Source organism: Megachile rotundata, chromosome 11 (genome assembly GCF_050947335.1).
Source record: "Megachile rotundata isolate GNS110a chromosome 11, iyMegRotu1, whole genome shotgun sequence".
NCBI classification, from domain to species: Eukaryota; Metazoa; Arthropoda; class Insecta; order Hymenoptera; family Megachilidae; genus Megachile; species Megachile rotundata.
This window is the reverse complement of record NC_134993.1, coordinates 15,028,837-15,046,004: the sequence shown is the minus strand read 5'-3', so window position 1 is coordinate 15,046,004 and position 17,168 is coordinate 15,028,837. Positions and strand designations below refer to the sequence as shown.

At 34.6% G+C, this 17,168-nt stretch overlaps 5 protein-coding genes across 8 annotated transcripts; 3 read left to right on the top strand and 2 right to left on the bottom strand.

Annotated features, from left to right (window-relative positions):
- Positions 1–33: 33 nt before the first annotated feature.
- ECSIT (evolutionarily conserved signaling intermediate in Toll pathway, mitochondrial) lies at positions 34–1,621 on the bottom strand. Of its 2 annotated transcripts, XM_076537516.1 has the most exons (3): positions 1,401–1,621; positions 460–1,295; positions 34–364 (listed from the first exon to the last, which is right to left on the bottom strand). In XM_076537516.1, coding segments are annotated over exons 1-3 (1,128 nt in total). In that variant the 5' UTR covers positions 1,403–1,621; the 3' UTR covers positions 34–74. The 2 variants fall into 2 exon arrangements, with proteins under 2 accessions (XP_076393631.1, XP_076393630.1); XM_076537515.1 differs by having other exon boundaries at positions 460–1,621.
- A 183-nt stretch (positions 1,622–1,804) lies between these two features.
- Eaf (ELL-associated factor) lies at positions 1,805–4,456 on the top strand. The gene is made up of 6 exons (XM_003699927.3): positions 1,805–2,486; positions 2,624–2,855; positions 2,919–3,143; positions 3,269–3,555; positions 3,647–3,752; positions 3,831–4,456. Exons 1-5 carry the CDS (start codon positions 2,336–2,338, stop codon positions 3,748–3,750), a joined length of 999 nt encoding a protein of 332 aa, XP_003699975.1. The 5' UTR covers positions 1,805–2,335; the 3' UTR covers positions 3,751–3,752; positions 3,831–4,456.
- On the bottom strand, positions 4,093–7,657 carry Chpf (Chondroitin polymerizing factor). Its single transcript, XM_003699928.3, has 6 exons — positions 6,692–7,657; positions 6,309–6,616; positions 5,653–6,243; positions 5,309–5,584; positions 5,042–5,222; positions 4,093–4,964 (listed from the first exon to the last, which is right to left on the bottom strand). The coding sequence occupies exons 1-6, from the start codon at positions 7,335–7,337 to the stop codon at positions 4,654–4,656; spliced, it is 2,313 nt and encodes a 770-aa protein (XP_003699976.1). The 5' UTR covers positions 7,338–7,657; the 3' UTR covers positions 4,093–4,653.
- Positions 7,658–7,902: 245 nt separating this feature from the next.
- Positions 7,903–14,819, top strand: Zdhhc8 (zinc finger DHHC-type containing 8). Of its 3 annotated transcripts, none has more exons than XM_012292555.2 (9): positions 7,903–8,373; positions 8,508–8,629; positions 8,713–8,870; positions 8,940–9,112; positions 9,235–9,429; positions 9,504–9,648; positions 10,200–10,414; positions 10,478–10,672; positions 11,794–14,819. In XM_012292555.2, exons 1-9 carry the CDS (start codon positions 8,282–8,284, stop codon positions 12,494–12,496), a joined length of 1,998 nt encoding a protein of 665 aa, XP_012147945.1. In that variant the 5' UTR covers positions 7,903–8,281; the 3' UTR covers positions 12,497–14,819. The 3 variants fall into 3 exon arrangements, with proteins under 3 accessions (XP_012147945.1, XP_003699977.1, XP_076393605.1); XM_003699929.3 differs by having other exon boundaries at positions 7,904–8,373; positions 10,499–10,672; XM_076537490.1 differs by lacking the exons at positions 7,903–8,373; positions 8,508–8,629 and having other exon boundaries at positions 8,713–8,800.
- A 636-nt stretch (positions 14,820–15,455) lies between these two features.
- On the top strand, positions 15,456–17,150 carry LOC100878282 (uncharacterized). The gene is made up of 5 exons (XM_003699907.3): positions 15,456–15,597; positions 15,692–15,820; positions 15,903–16,211; positions 16,293–16,540; positions 16,606–17,150. The coding sequence occupies exons 1-5, from the start codon at positions 15,593–15,595 to the stop codon at positions 16,890–16,892; spliced, it is 978 nt and encodes a 325-aa protein (XP_003699955.1). The 5' UTR covers positions 15,456–15,592; the 3' UTR covers positions 16,893–17,150.
- Positions 17,151–17,168: the final 18 nt, after the last annotated feature.

Here is a 17,168-nt window from a genome sequence, read left to right as displayed (position 1 = left end):
ATAAGGAAGGTACATAATAAACACAAAGAAATGTTTTATTTTTACATTTTATGCTATTTACATAAACAATTGAACTATTTTTTCACTATATTTGCATTAGAAGCTACCTGCTTTAATTCAAGATTTTGTTCATTTGATTCAATTTGTAATTTTTCTGTTGATGATTTCAATTTGAATACTATTGGTATATGTTCAAGAACAGGATTTGTTTTCTGTAAGCATCTTATCCAGGATAATAGAGAATCTTTAGAAGATGTACCAGTTGCACACATTGCATAATACACACCATCATCTTGTTCATGAATAGTAACAGGTATACCAAAGTTATGCTTTTCCCAAAATGGAATTTTTACATTAGAAATATCTGAAAGAACATATTATTAATTAAATAACAAGATGTGTAACTCAAACTTTTTGCAGACTGATGCAAGCAATGTGTAAGTCTCAATTATTTCTTACCATCATAATCAACATAAACAATATCTCTTTTTATTGGGTCTCCTTTGAGTACGAAATAATCCAAGCAACTTCTCCCAACCCAAATCATAAAAGGACCTTCTATAGTTAATGGTTTATCAGTTGGTTGTACAGCAAGTAATTCTTGTTGAGATGAGCTCATAGTAGACATGATCCATGTATCATCAATAGCATCTGGTACATCTTTTGTCCTGAACTCAGTAACTTTAGCTTGAAAATCTATATTAGATAATTTATGCATAGCTATGTGTGCTAGTTCACGAGGGTCAGTAGGTGGAGGTTCAGGAACTGGCCATGGATTTAAATGAACAAATTTTGGCATCCAATACATCATACGCCAAAATCTTTTTATAACTAGGCTTCTTACACCAAAAATATTTAATATCATTTCTTGCATTTCATAATCGGGCATTACATAATTATCTTCCATTTTTATAAGCAATTTTATTGCTGTATCTTGTTGTTTTGGATAATGGTGCAACATAGCTTGATATATATTTTCTGGTATGTATTTTCCTTTTGGAAATATATCCAATAATGCCTTATAAGTTTCCAAATCTCTATTTACACCAAAGTCATCCATGCACTTTAAGGCTTTTAATATAAATTGTATATGATTTCTTAGCTGAGCATTTTCTTTCACATATATACGTATTATTTCTAAAAAAACTTCTTTTTCCTTTCTCTCTGCCCTATTAAAATAAGAAAGTGCAATATCGTTTGCTGGTTTTTTCCTTCTGTTGTATAAAATTTGATAACTGTGAAAGCTGTTAACAGTCTTCATTTGTGCATTGAAATGTTCCTTCATCATTAATGACCTATTTGCCAAAGTAAAAATTCTCCTCATAAGAAAATTCATATTAATAAGTTATCGGAGTTTCGTTAATAAATAAATTGAATATGATTTGCAAATATATATACACATTTCATATATTATCTTCAATCTCCTTTATAACCTCTCTTCTTTAATGTCAATAAATATTGCAATGGATGTATGTATATACATGTGTAACTAACATTTTTTGTATGTTACAGGTCCTACACATTTTAGGATCATTGTTCCATTTCAAATATTAAAGTGTCTTTTGCTATAATTAATATAATTTAATTGCACAGTTCAAAACATATATAAATCACAACGTCGTCAAAGCCATCTATTGTAGCACCTACGTACTAAACTTATGCGTTTAGTGGTCAATGGGAAATGCATTCTTTTAAAACACCATATTGGCATATCCGTCAGACATTATACTGTAGATAGTCCATCTATATTTAATACAGACTCTATGATAATACTTAAATATTCCTTGATATTCTTCTAGTGCTGTGGAAAGTTAATTTTCGCTGAATACAGAAAACGTTCACTACAATGCTGTTACTCAGAATTCGTGAACAGATTAATTGTCGCATATCTTAAGTGTGATCAAATTAACGAGACACTTCGCAGTTACAATTAAATTTTATAATACATTCTCGAATTATCAGATGTATAAACCATAAGTGTGGATCTTCATGAGTGCAGATATCTGAATTAACTAGGTCAACGAATTGTATTGTGTGAGCTGTGATTTTTCGTTCGATTTTTCTATATCGTATTACTTTGATGATCATTAATATACAAATTAATGATAATCGTTTCCATATACGTAACAAATCGAACAAATAAGTAGATTGTAACAGTATAAACGAAGCAATTTTCGAAGCAGCTGTTACTGAGAAACGCAAGTGCGCGTGTCTGCCATATTTTGGCAGGAATAATTAGTAAAGCGTACGGCACTTAATTTATCTGTCAATTTTTTGTGGCTCTAGCACATTATATATTCACGGTATCTAAAAGTGGTGAATAAAAGTGTAACCAATGAAATCAGTCACTTCTGTTCCTGAAACAAATTTCCAAGGTATCGGGCGTGACATGGCAGAGCGCCTTGGTTTGGGCCCTGAGATTCGCGAACTCAAACTCGGACCAACTTTTACGAACAATAGGTCGACAGCTTTTCATACGTTAAAATGTTAGTATATGAATTTATCAAACTTATGAATGTACTTGATGAAAACTCTACTGTGCGTTAACACAATGAAAAGTCAGCAATGAACAATGTTGACAAAGTTTTGAACAGTAACTGTGAAATGAACCTTTTAATTTCAGATGATTTTAAACCAGCAAGCGTAGATGTTTCTAAAGTGGCAAGAGTTGACGTTGGAGCAAACAACACAATGACAGTTACTGTCCCACATTTAGATGGTGCTGGAATTCCTCACACGGTATTTAGAGGTTCACAAAGACCTTATCACAAAGAATGCGTTTTAATAATTGATAGAGTTACTGGAGAAATTACTTTAGAAAAGTTGACAGCAAACATACAAGTTAAAAAAACTCGGTATGGTTGAGTATAATTTATGAATTGTATTAAATTATAGCATATACATGTATGATTTTTTAGAACGGAACCGAAGTCTCAGTCACATTTAGGAGTGTCTGGAAGCAATAGACCTATAACTCCAGTTGAAACCAAAAGAAGTCCTACACATGGAAGGGCAACTGGAAGAACAAAAGTTACAAGTGGAAAGAAGAGGGAACCTAGTGTTCAACTACATCCAAAACAGTATAGTCCACTTAGAGTTTCTCCTTATCATGGGAAAAGTCCACCTTCTACTTCAACTAATTGGTACTAATTATTATTTCATTTGAATAATATTTTATTTGAACTTTGTTTGTTTAAACTCTGCAGTAATGTTATAATAATATATTAAGATTTTTTTCTAAACGTACTAAAAACACACAGAACTTTAGTTCACCAGTGCAACCATCAGTGCAACCGTCGACTTTGGCAAGTTTGCCGATGATTGGTTCTGATAATGATGACTGTCCTTTACCGTCGTCTGGATCATTCCCGACTGTAAACTCTTCTGCACCTTCAAGGTCATCTCCTGCAGCAAATACTCAGCCTACCACAAAACCTTCTGTAACTGTAGACAGTGATGAAGGAGCTCTCAGTGATTCTACATCAAGTAGCTCGAGTTCAGATAGTTCAGACAGTGATTCTGATGCTGAGAATGTCCCAGTGTTGGGAACCAATGGTATTTTTTTTAAACAACTTACTATTTCTATCAGGTCTTACTTGTTTTTCTTGTACTTTAATTTAAAGCTACTGAATATGTATTTTTCTAGGACATTTTAATAGTACAACTTCATCTCCCACCCTCATTATGCCACCAAATAATCTTTTAAATGATGATTTGCAACTATCAGAATCAGAATCTGATAGTGATTAATGGTAAAGTATATTATAAATTTGATATAATAATATTATTTATTTTAATAATTGTATTTCCACTAAAACAATACTTTTCAGGGAAGAAACGAATGGTCTGTTTAAAGTCTTTTTCGTTGAAATGTTATATTTTTTCCAAGATTTTGTTTACTATGGTATACTGAAAAATCAAGGAAACTTATTTCTGTTGCATATTACAAAAGGAAATGTCCATAGTACATACGAAAACATGCTCCACATATTTTATATGTACCACAGTAAGTTATGTTATATATTATACATACACAATTCTTCGCTTTTTGTGCAGTAAATATATGCAACACATAATGAATACAAGTGGTAATGTAGTGTATGTACATTTATTTATAAGGTATTAGGGATTGTACAGTTACTACTGACTAATATTTAGTGTAATTATATGATCTTTATTTTCTTATATATTTTAAAGGTAGAAATCTTGCCGAAATCTTCTACATACTTCCTAAGAAAGTGGCAAATGCTTTAATTTTAAATTGATTCTTCATAGTTTTAAAACCTTTAAAATATTTAAATGCCATATCAACCAATTGATTTTTCACAGCTTCCTTATAAATTACAGAATATTATATGTGCTGTGTTAAGAAAAATAATTAAATGACTGTATTACTTACGAAATATTTATTTAAATGAAATGTATAAATTTAATAAAGTATTCATTATAATATGTATTTTCTTACATACATGCATTAAAAAGAGGTAACATTTCATATCAAATTTCTGGTCAAATATAAAACTTCACGCTGTCATTTAATAATCTCATCTAAAATTATTTTAACTTTTGTACTATATAAACTATATAATTATTTTCAATTTGACAATAATATATGTTTCAACATTTGATAATAGTTCTTGTAATAAATATAATTTATACTAATAAACTATTTTTATAATTCTGATAATCTAATATCAATCTGGCAAGTTGACTATGTCGGCCTAAATAAAGATTTTTTGACCGACTACAGGTTTTATAGATACTGTTTGTGGTATCAGTACAATTAATATTTTTATATTTTATTTTGAGAGCTGGCTCTACTGCACGTAATACGTGAACATTACTAAAAGAAACAAACATTTCGAATAAAGATGTAACGGGTATCTTCTGTGAAAGCTTTAATAAGGACGCAATGTCTCGATCAGAGTGTATTATTGGAATACTAGTCTCAACGGTTTTTCGCACTATAATAAAAATGTAAAATAATTAGTTCTAACAAATATTCAGTAGGAGAGTATACAAAAAAAAATTGGACACATACTTGCGTTATAGTCCCTGGCATAGAATGCAATGTTATTGTAATTGTATTCATCGTATCTGCCATGATTTCGATTAATATCTGTGTCTTGTTTCACGTCGTTCATGTGAGCTATATCAGGATGGAATTCCATGAACGGAATTGGACTAAATATTTGATACTGACTGATGGTATTCATACGGACCTAAATATTTAAACGTAAATAATTAATTTGCAAATTTTTAGAATTATCCACAAACTGTTTCTATCGAAGCTAGCAATATACATTACTCTATTCAAATAATCCAGTCGAAGCTGTATTTCCATTTCAACGAAAAGTATTAAACTTTCGAGTGAAAATTTCCTGACGCATAAATCTGTGATAGCGATTTTTAATAATTGATTAGATTCTATGGATCCTATATTATTAGGCAAACGTACAGATAGCCAAGTAATTTTGGATTGATGCTTCTTGTATTTTTCAGCCAACAGCAAAGCATAACGTTTAATGTCATAATATGTATCTTCTTTACCTTTTGAAGCAGAATCAAAATTGTATAGAAGTACCTGTGCATGAGCAAACGTTAACAAACAAATACCTTGAAAATAATTAACAAAATGTAAAAAATACTAACCACCATCAGGAAAGTTTTGTACTTTTTCTCCATACAGTCTAAAGCATACTGTTCTAAAAACTTTAATGCAGCATGTTTGTTTGATGAATCCACAGTCAATATTATATTTATCCTTGTGTTTTCTGTTACATATGGCACAGGTAGAATTTCAACTTTGCCAAGCGGCTTGCACACTTCGACTCTTTTTATCAATTCTTTTCCAGTACCAGTATCAATAAATTCTAAATCTAATATATAATCCATTCCTCGAGACGCATCAAACTTCTGATATCCATTCAGTAATCTTTTAAACTTCAATTTTTCATTATAACCAGCGATAATACTAGAGGCCGTAATATTTATAATTCGATCTATATCAAACTTTGCGTCGGTTTTTAATTCCTGAACACTGGAGAAATCAGTATTAAAAAACGCATGAGATTCATTGAAATATGTCCATCGTAAAATATCGAAACGTCCAGTAGCTTTGTTTCCTGGCTGATTACCAATAGGCCAAGAAACATTCTGATTTTGCAGTGGTCCCAAAGGTGCCATAGTTAAAATGGCCTTTCGTATGTTAGAAATTTTCTCCTGAATTTCCACAGACCTTGTCTACAATTAATATATAGTATGAATTACAATAATTAAGTAACTTGAAATTTATTTAACAAACTTACTGCTGCAAAGTAGGTATTAAATTTATAGATAAGATGATGATCGTATATCGGATATATTACAAGCGAACGTAAAAATTCTTCATTCTCAGTCAAATCCTTGAAATTTCGTTCAAATAAAAAAGTAGGTTTCAATTTTGTGTATAAAAATTGTTGTCCTTGTATGCTGTTGGAACAAGGCGTTGACGTGGAATGAACGATACATCGTCCAAAATTTACGTCATCCGAATCTGAATAAGAATTCTTCACACACCAATCTAAATTGCTCTTTAATTCTTGTATCAATGAATTACTCAAGAGAATTCCTGAATCTGCAAATAGAGTATGAGTCATTACAATTCATGGAATCATATTAGAGTGACCTTTTAATATATTAATTACTTTACCCAAAGAGCAATAAGTTGGTATGTCACTGGGAACACCCACGTGAACATTCTGACTTACACTAATCTTGGAAACAAAATTCTGTAATTGTTTAACATTGATATAGCTTGTATCTTTAATTAAAAGATAATAATCATAGTTTTCTAAGTAATTATCAATTATATACTTCATAGTATGAAATGGTTTCAAAATGCTTCTAGTGTCAGTAAATCCAACAATACCAGGAAGACTAACATTGGGTTTTGTCCCTTCTGGTATGGAAATAAAGTAACGTATTTTATCCACAATATGAGCAACTGTTTTATTAATTGCTGTGTCTCTACTGTGCAAATACTGCTGGCTCGTTATCACCCCTATGAAGAGCTTTTCTCTAATTCCAAGTTCTGTAGAATAATACCTCGGACGTATAAGTGTTTTAGAAACTTTTTGTGCTTGTTGCGGTTTATTGTTAATGTTTATCTTTGGTTCATATTCATCCAACTCGTCTTGATAGTTCGAGTAATGTAATAAATTCTCTGTTTTACTATCATGATCATTAATATCAAGCGGTATTAATATTATGCTGAGACTTAAACCCATACTTAATCCAGTTATTAAATACATATTTGTCCAACAATAGGACAAAAGTATTTTTAATACTAAATTCATTTTTAGTGGTACTTAACAATATATCAATATGTATCACAGAAAAAAGGCAGATTCTTTAGTTATTGTACTGTTTTTAATTATCATCACATTCAAATTTTTCTTTCATTTTTGGTAGTATAAAATTTAAACATAACCATGTTTATTTAGAATCCATAACAATCATCACCAACAATATACCTCTTAAATTTTATTTACTAAATGCACATAACTTATAAAATTGTCTTTGCAAAGTATTCGCTAACTTATTGTGAATCAACAAAACACTGGCAAAACTTTTAGCGTTCTGCCAGCGCTATCTAACGATAAAGTTCTAAACTATATTTAAAAAACCAAATTGAGAAAATAGACATTACTATAGACGATAATGTTAATAAACAAATGTAACTTGATCAAAACGAAAAATCTTAGCGCTTACTTTAATATTATTTTTTAAAGATTACTTTTTGCAATGATTTTCCAAGTCGTACGTATTGCATGGAACGACGTTAAGCTAATACGTATTTATTAATTGTCTAATAGAAAACTGTGAAAATGAGCCGCAAGGTCCTAGCGGATCGCATTGCGAAACACTTGTGTTAGAGGGGGCACGGCTCGCCGTCGTGCACGATACATACGATATGTGTATATATAATATATATAAGTGTATATATATATATGTATATATATGTCAGCACGATAGTGTGTTCGCGGATCGTGTATGCAGAAGCGTTTAAATATTAATCACATTACGGATGTTTTTGCTCGTGTGACGCGCGCGTAATAGACGAAACGGTTATCAAGATGTCACGGATGTACAGACATAACGAGAATGGAAATCCGTGCTAAATACGGATCGCACAACTTGCAAATAAGCAGCGCCGATGGACGCGGCCATGTTTTCTGGTAGCAGAAATCTTACCCATTAATAATTCGTTAATCGTCGACCACGAAGTGGAGTGTGCAGAATGCCGAAATGCAGTGTGAAGACAAGGTATCTACCAGCTACGTTTGCCTGGACAGTCCTACTCAGCAGCACGACACTTTTCTTCTGTTTTCCGTAAGTTGTGCACACATGTCTGCTCTTTTCTTCTGATGAGAGACTATAATATTTGGGCTCTTGTTTTCATAATTTGAAGTTAACGTTAATGTGTGAAAATGAATGTTGCAACATTTATTGTGTGAATCTTTTAGGTGCCAGTATTATGTGTTTCGATGGGGAACATGGGTGCCTGTACTTCAAGGAGTCATTACCTTTTTTGTTTTGGCAAATTTCACATTAGCGACATTCATGGATCCAGGAGTTATACCAAAAGGTATGTTCCTGCATAGAATTAAGGTATTACTGAATGTACAAGTGAAAAGTAGTTTCTTAGAAAATATATTCTTTTTTTTGAAGCACCTCCTGACGAAGACCGAGAGGATGACTTTCATGCTCCCTTATATAAAAGTGTAGAAATCAATGGGATAACAGTTCGTATGAAATGGTGTGTCACATGCAAGTTTTATAGACCTCCACGTTGTTCACATTGTAGTGTTTGCAATCAGTGTATCGAGGTTCGTACTAAATGTAATTAAATTTTGTTTGTTCAAAATTTAATGTTCTTTTATCTTGTATATTTGCAGACATTCGATCATCACTGCCCATGGGTAAATAACTGCATTGGAAGGAGGAATTATAGATTCTTTTTTTTCTTTCTATTGTCCCTAAGTCTTCACATGCTCAGTATATTTGGGCTCTGCCTATATTTTGTATTGGAGCGTAAACAACAGTTGGGTGAAGTGGATACAATTGTTGCGTATCCTTTTTTCATAACTTAATATCCACTGCAGTAAAATTTTCTTTAGTCTAAGTTCGAATAATGCACCTCTTTGTTACAGTATATAATTTTGTACCTTATAATCCTTAAATCTGAAATAGACTCGTACTCATGGGAGTGGTTATACTTTTGTTCATTCCAATTTTTGGACTGACTGGCTTTCATGTAATACTTGTTTCTAGAGGACGTACAACAAATGAACAGGTAACGGGTAAATTTAATGGAGGCTACAATCCTTTTTCTCATGGTTGCTTACACAATTGCTGTTATACGCAATTTGGACCACAATACCCCAGGTACCGTGCTAGTCAATTAAAAATTGGTATTAGGAGTGAAAATAATTGGTAATCAGGAAATTATGGTGTTTCAGTTTAATTAAGCCTGAAAAGTATTCAGGAAAACGACGAGGAGTTTCGACGTCTGAGATATCGACTATAGGCAGTGAGAACCAGGTAAAAACCTACATGGATAGCAGCAATGGTGTTAGAAATGCCAGTTCAAATGCTTACAATAAGGTAAGAGCTAGTGCAACTTCGCTTCTGACACTACATACAAGAAGACTTTACAACTGTAAATAGTACTTCCTCTTTAGCATGCAATTTTAATGCTTCTTCAATGTACCAGTTGTATGCAGTTTCACCATAAACATGTAATTTATTTTGCTTTAGAAAATTTACAAATTCGCACTATTTTACCGTGCTTCAAAGCTTAACCACAACATATATTGCTAGTTACAAATTGTAGTGCACATTAATGCGTTCTAAAAGGCATTTCTTGCACGGTTTTTGGAGTTTTCTGCCTTTGTTCGTTAATTTTCCATTTGTTTCTTTAGAGTGCGTTTTCGAGCTGCGATTCTTCCTGTCAGTAAAATCCTATTTACAGCGTTGGAAAATGCAGTTATCTACTTATTTAGTTCCTTGATCCTTCCCCATCCCTGGTTGAACGTCAGTATTTCCAAAAAGAAACGTGCGTTATTACTGTACAATAGCGTGCTACAATGATCTAATAACGAATGTTAAACGCTTGTTCCGATGAAAATAGTTATCAAATGTATTATTGTTTGTAGTTGTCTCCTGGACGAGATGGGTCGGATACAGACATGGAACCCACTGCATCTCAGTCTGCGGATTGCGAACCCACACCTCCACTACAGAGACATGGCTCCAAAAGCAATTTCTTCCTGCCACCTGTGGAGAACAGTGAATCTCCCAGGCATCCACCGCCATCGCAACATCGCCATCCAATGCATTACACTAGAGGCAGTCCCCATACAAGGCCAAGGTACAATAAATAATAACAATAAATGATGTTTCGTGCTTTAATACTTTTTCTAATATACATAAGGTACGTTGTCAATACCTATAGGGGAATGAACGGCTCTCGAAGCCATACACCTGATCCATTATCGCCAGAAGCAAGCGGATCACCTGCCACAGCTTCCCAAAGAGGTCAAGGACAAGGAGGTGCTAGTCCAACAACACAACGGATTAAAGCTATCGGAGTACCTACTCCACTTGCCATTTCCAGTCCCATTCGCAGGTATGTTTTATTTGCTTACCGTTTACGAACGAAAATAGAACAATTACGAATCTAAACTGAATATATTTTGAAAAATATATGAAGTCTGCAAGCGAATAGTGTGATACGACCTTGCGTGATACAAAGATAATGAAATATTTGTTCTATTCCGTGGATACTTAAAGTATTTTTTGAAATATTATGTATTTAATGTACATTTTTTTTCCTTTAATTGTACGTCGCGGCGTTTCACATTGCACAAAATTTATCTCGATGTAGAGAGCAAGAGGGAAGCGCCACATTTAGTAATTAGTTACATTGCATTTCTTGAGCACGCTAACCAATACGAATTGAACAATTTCCTTTTATTCGATGTCCTGTTTGCAACCTTTCAACATGATGTGAAGCCTGTTTATTTTCAGATTCCCTATCCTTCACTAAGAACACCTCACTCTTGCTCTTATTCTTTCTTCCCTATTTTCTCACCACTATTCTCGCCTTCTGAATGACGAAGGAACGTGATAAAAAAATAATAATAAAACGTTGCGCGATTGTAGATCACGATAATATAGTAGAGAATTAGTTTCTCTGCATGTACATATTACAAGATGTATGGTATATAGATAAGTTTGTGTCCCACTGCAGGGGGTGGTAACTGCAAGGAGCTGCTTTCTACCATCATGTTGCGACCTACTGCAGGTAAACACGAACTTCATCCTACGAGGACATACCGTAGTTTAAAGTTATGCTTTCTTGCATATATTTCATACGTATCTATATATATATATTTAAGAGAAAAAGCAGATTCTAAATACATACATGTATATGTACTACATATGCATATATATGTATATATTTTACACACATATCAGTCGACAAACACGCAAGTAAATGTCCATATATGTATTTCCTAGGTTCGCTACCTTTTTACTTTTCTTGGATAGATGCTAATTTTATAACAGGAATGATGCGCTGTTCTCTCTCTCTTGTATGTTCCGCCAGAGCCGTATTTGTATGGCTACAATGCTCAGCACTTGCATATTCATCTTGGTTCACTGTATTATTGTGCATTTGTCGGTTATTGAAACATCAGACTGATCGTGTCTAAGTTTGGAAGTCAAAGTATCGTGTCTCTGTTACAGATCGAACCCAGGTACGCCGACGCAGGTTCGTCGGCCAGATTTTATAGGAGTGAACGACACACCAACGTATTATGATGTACAGCAAGGGAATAATACCGGTGTTGGTGCTGCTAGCGGTGCCGTAGTAGCCGGTTACAGTCCACAGCGTCGTTTTTTGTCGGAAAGTGAGCTCGTTCGTCAAGGTACCGATCATTCGTACTCAAGAACTAACAATACCGTTGACAACATTCGAGAGTTAGCGGGTTCACCTCAGCGTGGTGTCTACATGTGGAAAGATAATTCACCCGGCAGCTATCCAGCTCCAGCTGGTACGACGGCAAACTCAACGACGCATCAGTCGCCGTCGCAAAGACCTCCACCGTCGTCGTACGATTATTATCGTTCCAACCCAACAAGTCCCACTCAACAATTATACGCCAATGCTCCTAGAGCAGCTTATCATCCTGCGATGAGGGGTGGAGTGCCAGTCTTCCCACCACATCAACAGTCACCTCAGGTGAAACGAAAAGCCACCATGGCGACACCGACCACACCTACGTCGGGCGATACGCGTCGCAGACCAATGTCGTTTGTTAGAGCCTTAGAGATGACCGATTCCATGGAAATGGTCTCAGCACCTAACGATAACAGATCACAGCGACCCACCACGCCGACGCCGGATCGTGCTAGTGTCTACGATATGAACTACGAAATATCTGTATAGCCCAGCTTTACGGTCTCCGCACCAACCTGCGGCTGGACGGAGATTGTACAAGAATTGCCGGCAACGTTACGCGTTTCCTGTCCCAAAGAGGAAAGAACGTACGCCGCCTACGAGATATCCGTCTGAATTATCGTATCGAAGCAGCTAAACATTCTATGTCAAATGATATTAATCCGGTCGAGGTATCGTAAGTTCTTCCGGTCCAAGCATTGATCCATTATCGATACTTTATTGAAACGGAGCCGATTATTTTCCTGATCGAACGATGGACTTTGATACGACGTATCATTCGTTACTACTTGTGGAACGATTACCGACAAATCTGGAGAGTTTCCGTGGAAAGAAGATATCGGTGTTCAATTATTTTTCATCAGAAACTGGCTAATATAGGAAAAGTGTTATTAGGTCTTATTTCGCGTTGGACGAACGACGATGCATAAGATTAATATAAAGTTTCGGTTCAACGCGAAGTTTACCGTCAACGTAAGACTGTTGTGTCATGTTACTAGCAATATTTTTGATTTAACCGTTGTTTAACGATGAACATTCGATCCGACGTGTACACGAGACGAAACGTGTTCATTTATCCGAGGGAAATAATAAGAGAAGCGTTCGGACCGATTGACGATCGAAGTAATCGAGTCACGAAAAGCGTCAACGAAAGTAATTCCGAACGCTTAGAGATAATTCGCTAAGCGAAACCCTTGCTAAAGATCGAGCTTGTCTCGCTTAGCAGCAAATAATTCTATTTTTTAGTACACAGTAAGGTCAGTTTAGATTTTTATACCATGATGTCGTGACTCAATTTCTAGAAACGCAGCATCGGTTGATTCCCGTTCCTTCCGTTTTCCTCTTCTTTGTCTATCGTATACATACGAGTAAACTAGTAACAAAAAACATAGGGATTATTCTTGCGTGCATTCTTTGGGCTCGATTTTGATCGCGCGTGTGTTCTTTGTTTCTCTGAGAGAAGAACGGAGATCAAAATCGAGTCTGCCCGGTGTAGTCTCCTATCTTCGTTGATGCGAGAGCGATTTGTGTCCATTTAACAAAAGGTTACTTAATCGACTTAAGTCATTATCAGGATAGAATAACAAATTCTGTGTAAAATAATCGTGAAATGTGTAGTAAATTTTTAATATACATATTTAACAATATTTATACGTAAATAATAAGACTTTACAATGATTTCATTTGTTTGTTATAAATGATAATTTTATCGATGTGACCACTAATACGATCAATTGGATTTTTACAAGTAAAAGAGAATAGTTAACGAAAAATATATGAGAGAGAAGAATGTGTGAATGAGTGAAAAAAACTAGTTGTATGAATGAATGTATACCAGGAAAACATTAGAGTATTATATGAAAGAAGAAAGAAGAAGAGTGACAGATCGGCGTGTTTCAAATGTTTACAATGATGGGTGATCTACTCGATGGAAAAAAAAGAAGAAAATATACAAAATCTCGCCAACAGACTTTGTTAAAAAAGAAAAAAGGAAAAAGGCAAATAGGGGAATACAATTTTGTAATATATACATATTGCATAAATTTATTGGTATATCTACTGCTATTACTAAGTTTGTAATATACCCCGCTTTTAAAAAGTTGCATGCCGGTTTCTGTATTATGTATTTGTATGCGAGACCAATATTACTATTTATGCAGGCTTAATGAATAACTGCGAACCGTGTATGCGTAAGGTAATCGTGAAATATGGCGTGTCCGTTTACCTTACGACGAATTGATAATCGAATTATTATTGTTAAAATAGCACATATCGTTCAGCTAAAGGGCTTATCGAACATCGAATATTTCCAGGCTAAAGGGGCGTTTTCTCGACAAATATCCTATATTTGGTAAAACAGAAAAAGGAAAAAGAAATGGATATACTGCGATTATTAGTCATATTTCTTCCAATGTTGGCGCTACTGTTAAAAAGAAACGCGTTACTCATTCCTTCTCTATTTGAGTTACATATATTGTTGTTTTACTTTACAATGAGCTGTGCCAAAATAAGGAAACATACGATTTTCCATATTCCACATTAATTACGTAGTTTTTACACACAGAGGGCACTCGAAGAAAAAGAGCAAAAAGAAAAAAGGAACAAGAAGCAAACAAAAAACTGGTACAACAATAAAACGAATTGGTTTAGAGGATTATGTGTAAGGTGTGACGAATGTTTAGTGTTTATAATTCGGTGTACTTGTACATAAATATTGCTCGTTATTATCACTTAAATGTACATACATATACATTTCGGTACTTACGTATCGCTGCAGCAATTTACAAAAATAAATCCATGAAATATAAGCTAATCGTATTAGAAAGTTTATTTTATTTGATTTGAAAATTACTCTTTTAAGGATCTTATATCAAACTGCGCGCCATATTAGAGTAGATACATATTCTTACATGAGCGTTCGTAAAAGAGATTAGCAACAGCCTTATCCATTTCCGAATTTCGCATTTATATGTATAAATAAACTCATCCACTAAATAATTTGTATATAAATAAACGAAGTTATCATTAGGTAATGTAAAATTATTTTAAATTTTGAAGAATTACAAGTATAAAGTTAACATAAAAGTTGAGTACTATATTCAATTCAATATGACCGTAATACGCTGTACTTTGCGGTAACTTTAAAAATGTATTTAATGAGAAAGAAGTTAATAATCATATTTATGTGCTGAATATTCCGACATTTTTCAAAATGGATACTGTGTATATATACATATACGATCAAATTTTTATAACTTTATGGTGTGACATGACCGTAACCCGGCGGGAATAACGATGCGAGCGCCGCGTCATTTTATTGGTAATTTTGCATCGTTCCTTCGTAAACTTCGTATGTTGTTCTATTATGATTTGATAACAAATTCTGCTTCTTAATTTTCGGTATTGTATATTGTTTATATGCAATAACTGTTTAATACATAACTAACAGCGGAAACGTGTTTTGTGAAAAGACGTGATTCTTTAGCGGCACCGTCCGCCATTATTGGCGTTTATACGGCGTTCAACGTTTTCTTTCGCTTATAGACGACGAAACCACGCCTATAACCTGGAGTTTTACATCATACTATGATGTGAGTAATATGTATTATTATTCTATTATCTTAGTTTAGTTTCTTTCATTTGATCGTAACCTCATCATTATCGAGTGTTTTCATATGGACGCAGGGCACGCAGTCGTAAAGATAGTACTGGCAAAAGCGATTCCGAAGTAACGGATAAAGAAAATAAGAGAGAAAGAGGTAGAGAAAGAGAAAGAAAGAAGCGTGCAGCTTCATCTTCGAGCAGTGGCAGCAGGTAAGGCAATTGAAAAGTTTTTGCAAAATAATTCAATTCATAATTAAGGTTGTACAATGCTCTTGCTATTGATGTTTTGCAGTTCATCAGATAGCAGCTCAGGATCATCATCTACAAGCAGCGGAAGTAGTTCCAGATCAAGTTCTACTTCAAGCAGTACCTCTAGTAGTTCAGGCAGTTCTTCTGGAAGTTCCAGAGATAGAGGAAGGAAAAGAAGTCGAAGCAAAAGCGTTGATGCTTCTCGCAGACATGATAATAAAGAAAAGGAAAGAGAAAAAGAAAGGGAAAGAGAAAGAGATAGGGATAGGGACAGAGATAGAGATAGGGAAAAAGACAAAAAGAAAAGTAGCAATTCTGTGATCGATAAACCTAAGCCAAAAGGACACTCTAGGTAAAGATGTTTGTCTGACGTGCATAGGGAAAACAGATCCTTTCTTGTATGTAATCTTTTTTATTCTGTTTGATTTTATAGATCACCCTCACCGCGTAGAAAACGCAGAGAAAGATCACCGATTCCTAGACCAACCAAAATACATATTGGACATTTGACACGCAATGTCACTAAAGAACACATTATGGAAATATTTTCCACATATGGTCAAATAAAAATGGTCGATTTTGCCATGGACAAGCTTCATCCTAATCAAGGACGAGGCTTCGCGTATGTGGAGTTTGAAACAGCGGATGAAGCTGAAAATGCAATGAAACACATGGATGGTGGTAAGTGAAGAATTGTGAACTTGTCTAACTTACATTCGTTTTCTGAACGATAACGTTTTGTACAGGACAAATAGATGGTCAGGAGATTACTGCTGCTCCAGTATTATTACCAAAACCACGGCCGTTACCGATGCGTAGGATGTCACCTCCAATGGGAAGAAGACCACCACGATGGGGTGGTGGTGGTAGAAATACTCCCCCACGTTATCGCAGACGTTCACCACCGATTAATCGACGCAGAAGCCCACGGCCACCGAGACGTAGACCACGAACTCGATCGCGAAGTCCCCCAAATAATCCACGGCATCGGCACCGTCGTTACACGAGATCAAGCTCAAGCAGCTCGCGATAGCAACATTTTTCTGTACATATAAGATAAAAACTGAATTTGACCAAACTCAGTTTATCCTGGTTGGTCGTCTTAATATATTAAGCAAAACAGTTTTTACCAATTCATTCAAACGTATTGACAGGGAAGTGTACGCACTTAAAACAATAGACTTGTTCATAACGGTGTTAACAGTAATTTACATTTCAATGATGATAATGAAGGAAGCACCGTTCGTGATTCGCTGTTTTTCAAATATATCAGTTTCACACGTGACAAATACATTGCTGCTATTGATTG

Excerpts from the sequence above, each read along its gene's own strand:
- Eaf (XM_003699927.3), top strand. The coding sequence starts at position 2,336 with ATGAAATCAGTCACTTCTGTTCCTGAAACAAATTTCCAAGGTATCGGG. Across the intron at positions 2,487-2,623 it reads AGCTTTTCATACGTTAAAAT|ATGATTTTAAACCAGCAAGC; the intron begins GTTAGTATATGA and ends TTTTAATTTCAG. Across the intron at positions 2,856-2,918 it reads ATACAAGTTAAAAAAACTCG|AACGGAACCGAAGTCTCAGT; the intron begins GTATGGTTGAGT and ends ATGATTTTTTAG.
- Zdhhc8 (XM_012292555.2), top strand. The coding sequence starts at position 8,282 with ATGCCGAAATGCAGTGTGAAGACAAGGTATCTACCAGCTACGTTTGCC. Across the intron at positions 8,374-8,507 it reads ACACTTTTCTTCTGTTTTCC|GTGCCAGTATTATGTGTTTC; the intron begins GTAAGTTGTGCA and ends TGAATCTTTTAG. Across the intron at positions 8,871-8,939 it reads TTTGCAATCAGTGTATCGAG|ACATTCGATCATCACTGCCC; the intron begins GTTCGTACTAAA and ends GTATATTTGCAG.
- Chpf (XM_003699928.3), bottom strand. The coding sequence starts at position 7,337 with ATGAATTTAGTATTAAAAATACTTTTGTCCTATTGTTGGACAAATATG. Across the intron at positions 5,585-5,652 it reads ACAAAACTTTCCTGATGGTG|GTACTTCTATACAATTTTGA; the intron begins GTTAGTATTTTT and ends GCTCATGCACAG. Across the intron at positions 4,965-5,041 it reads TGCCAGGGACTATAACGCAA|TGCGAAAAACCGTTGAGACT; the intron begins GTATGTGTCCAA and ends TTTTTATTATAG.
- LOC100878282 (XM_003699907.3), top strand. Across the intron at positions 15,821-15,902 it reads TCTTCGAGCAGTGGCAGCAG|TTCATCAGATAGCAGCTCAG; the intron begins GTAAGGCAATTG and ends GATGTTTTGCAG. Across the intron at positions 16,541-16,605 it reads AATGAAACACATGGATGGTG|GACAAATAGATGGTCAGGAG; the intron begins GTAAGTGAAGAA and ends CGTTTTGTACAG.
- ECSIT (XM_076537515.1), bottom strand. The coding sequence starts at position 1,336 with ATGAATTTTCTTATGAGGAGAATTTTTACTTTGGCAAATAGGTCATTA. Across the intron at positions 365-459 it reads TGTTTATGTTGATTATGATG|ATATTTCTAATGTAAAAATT; the intron begins GTAAGAAATAAT and ends ATGTTCTTTCAG.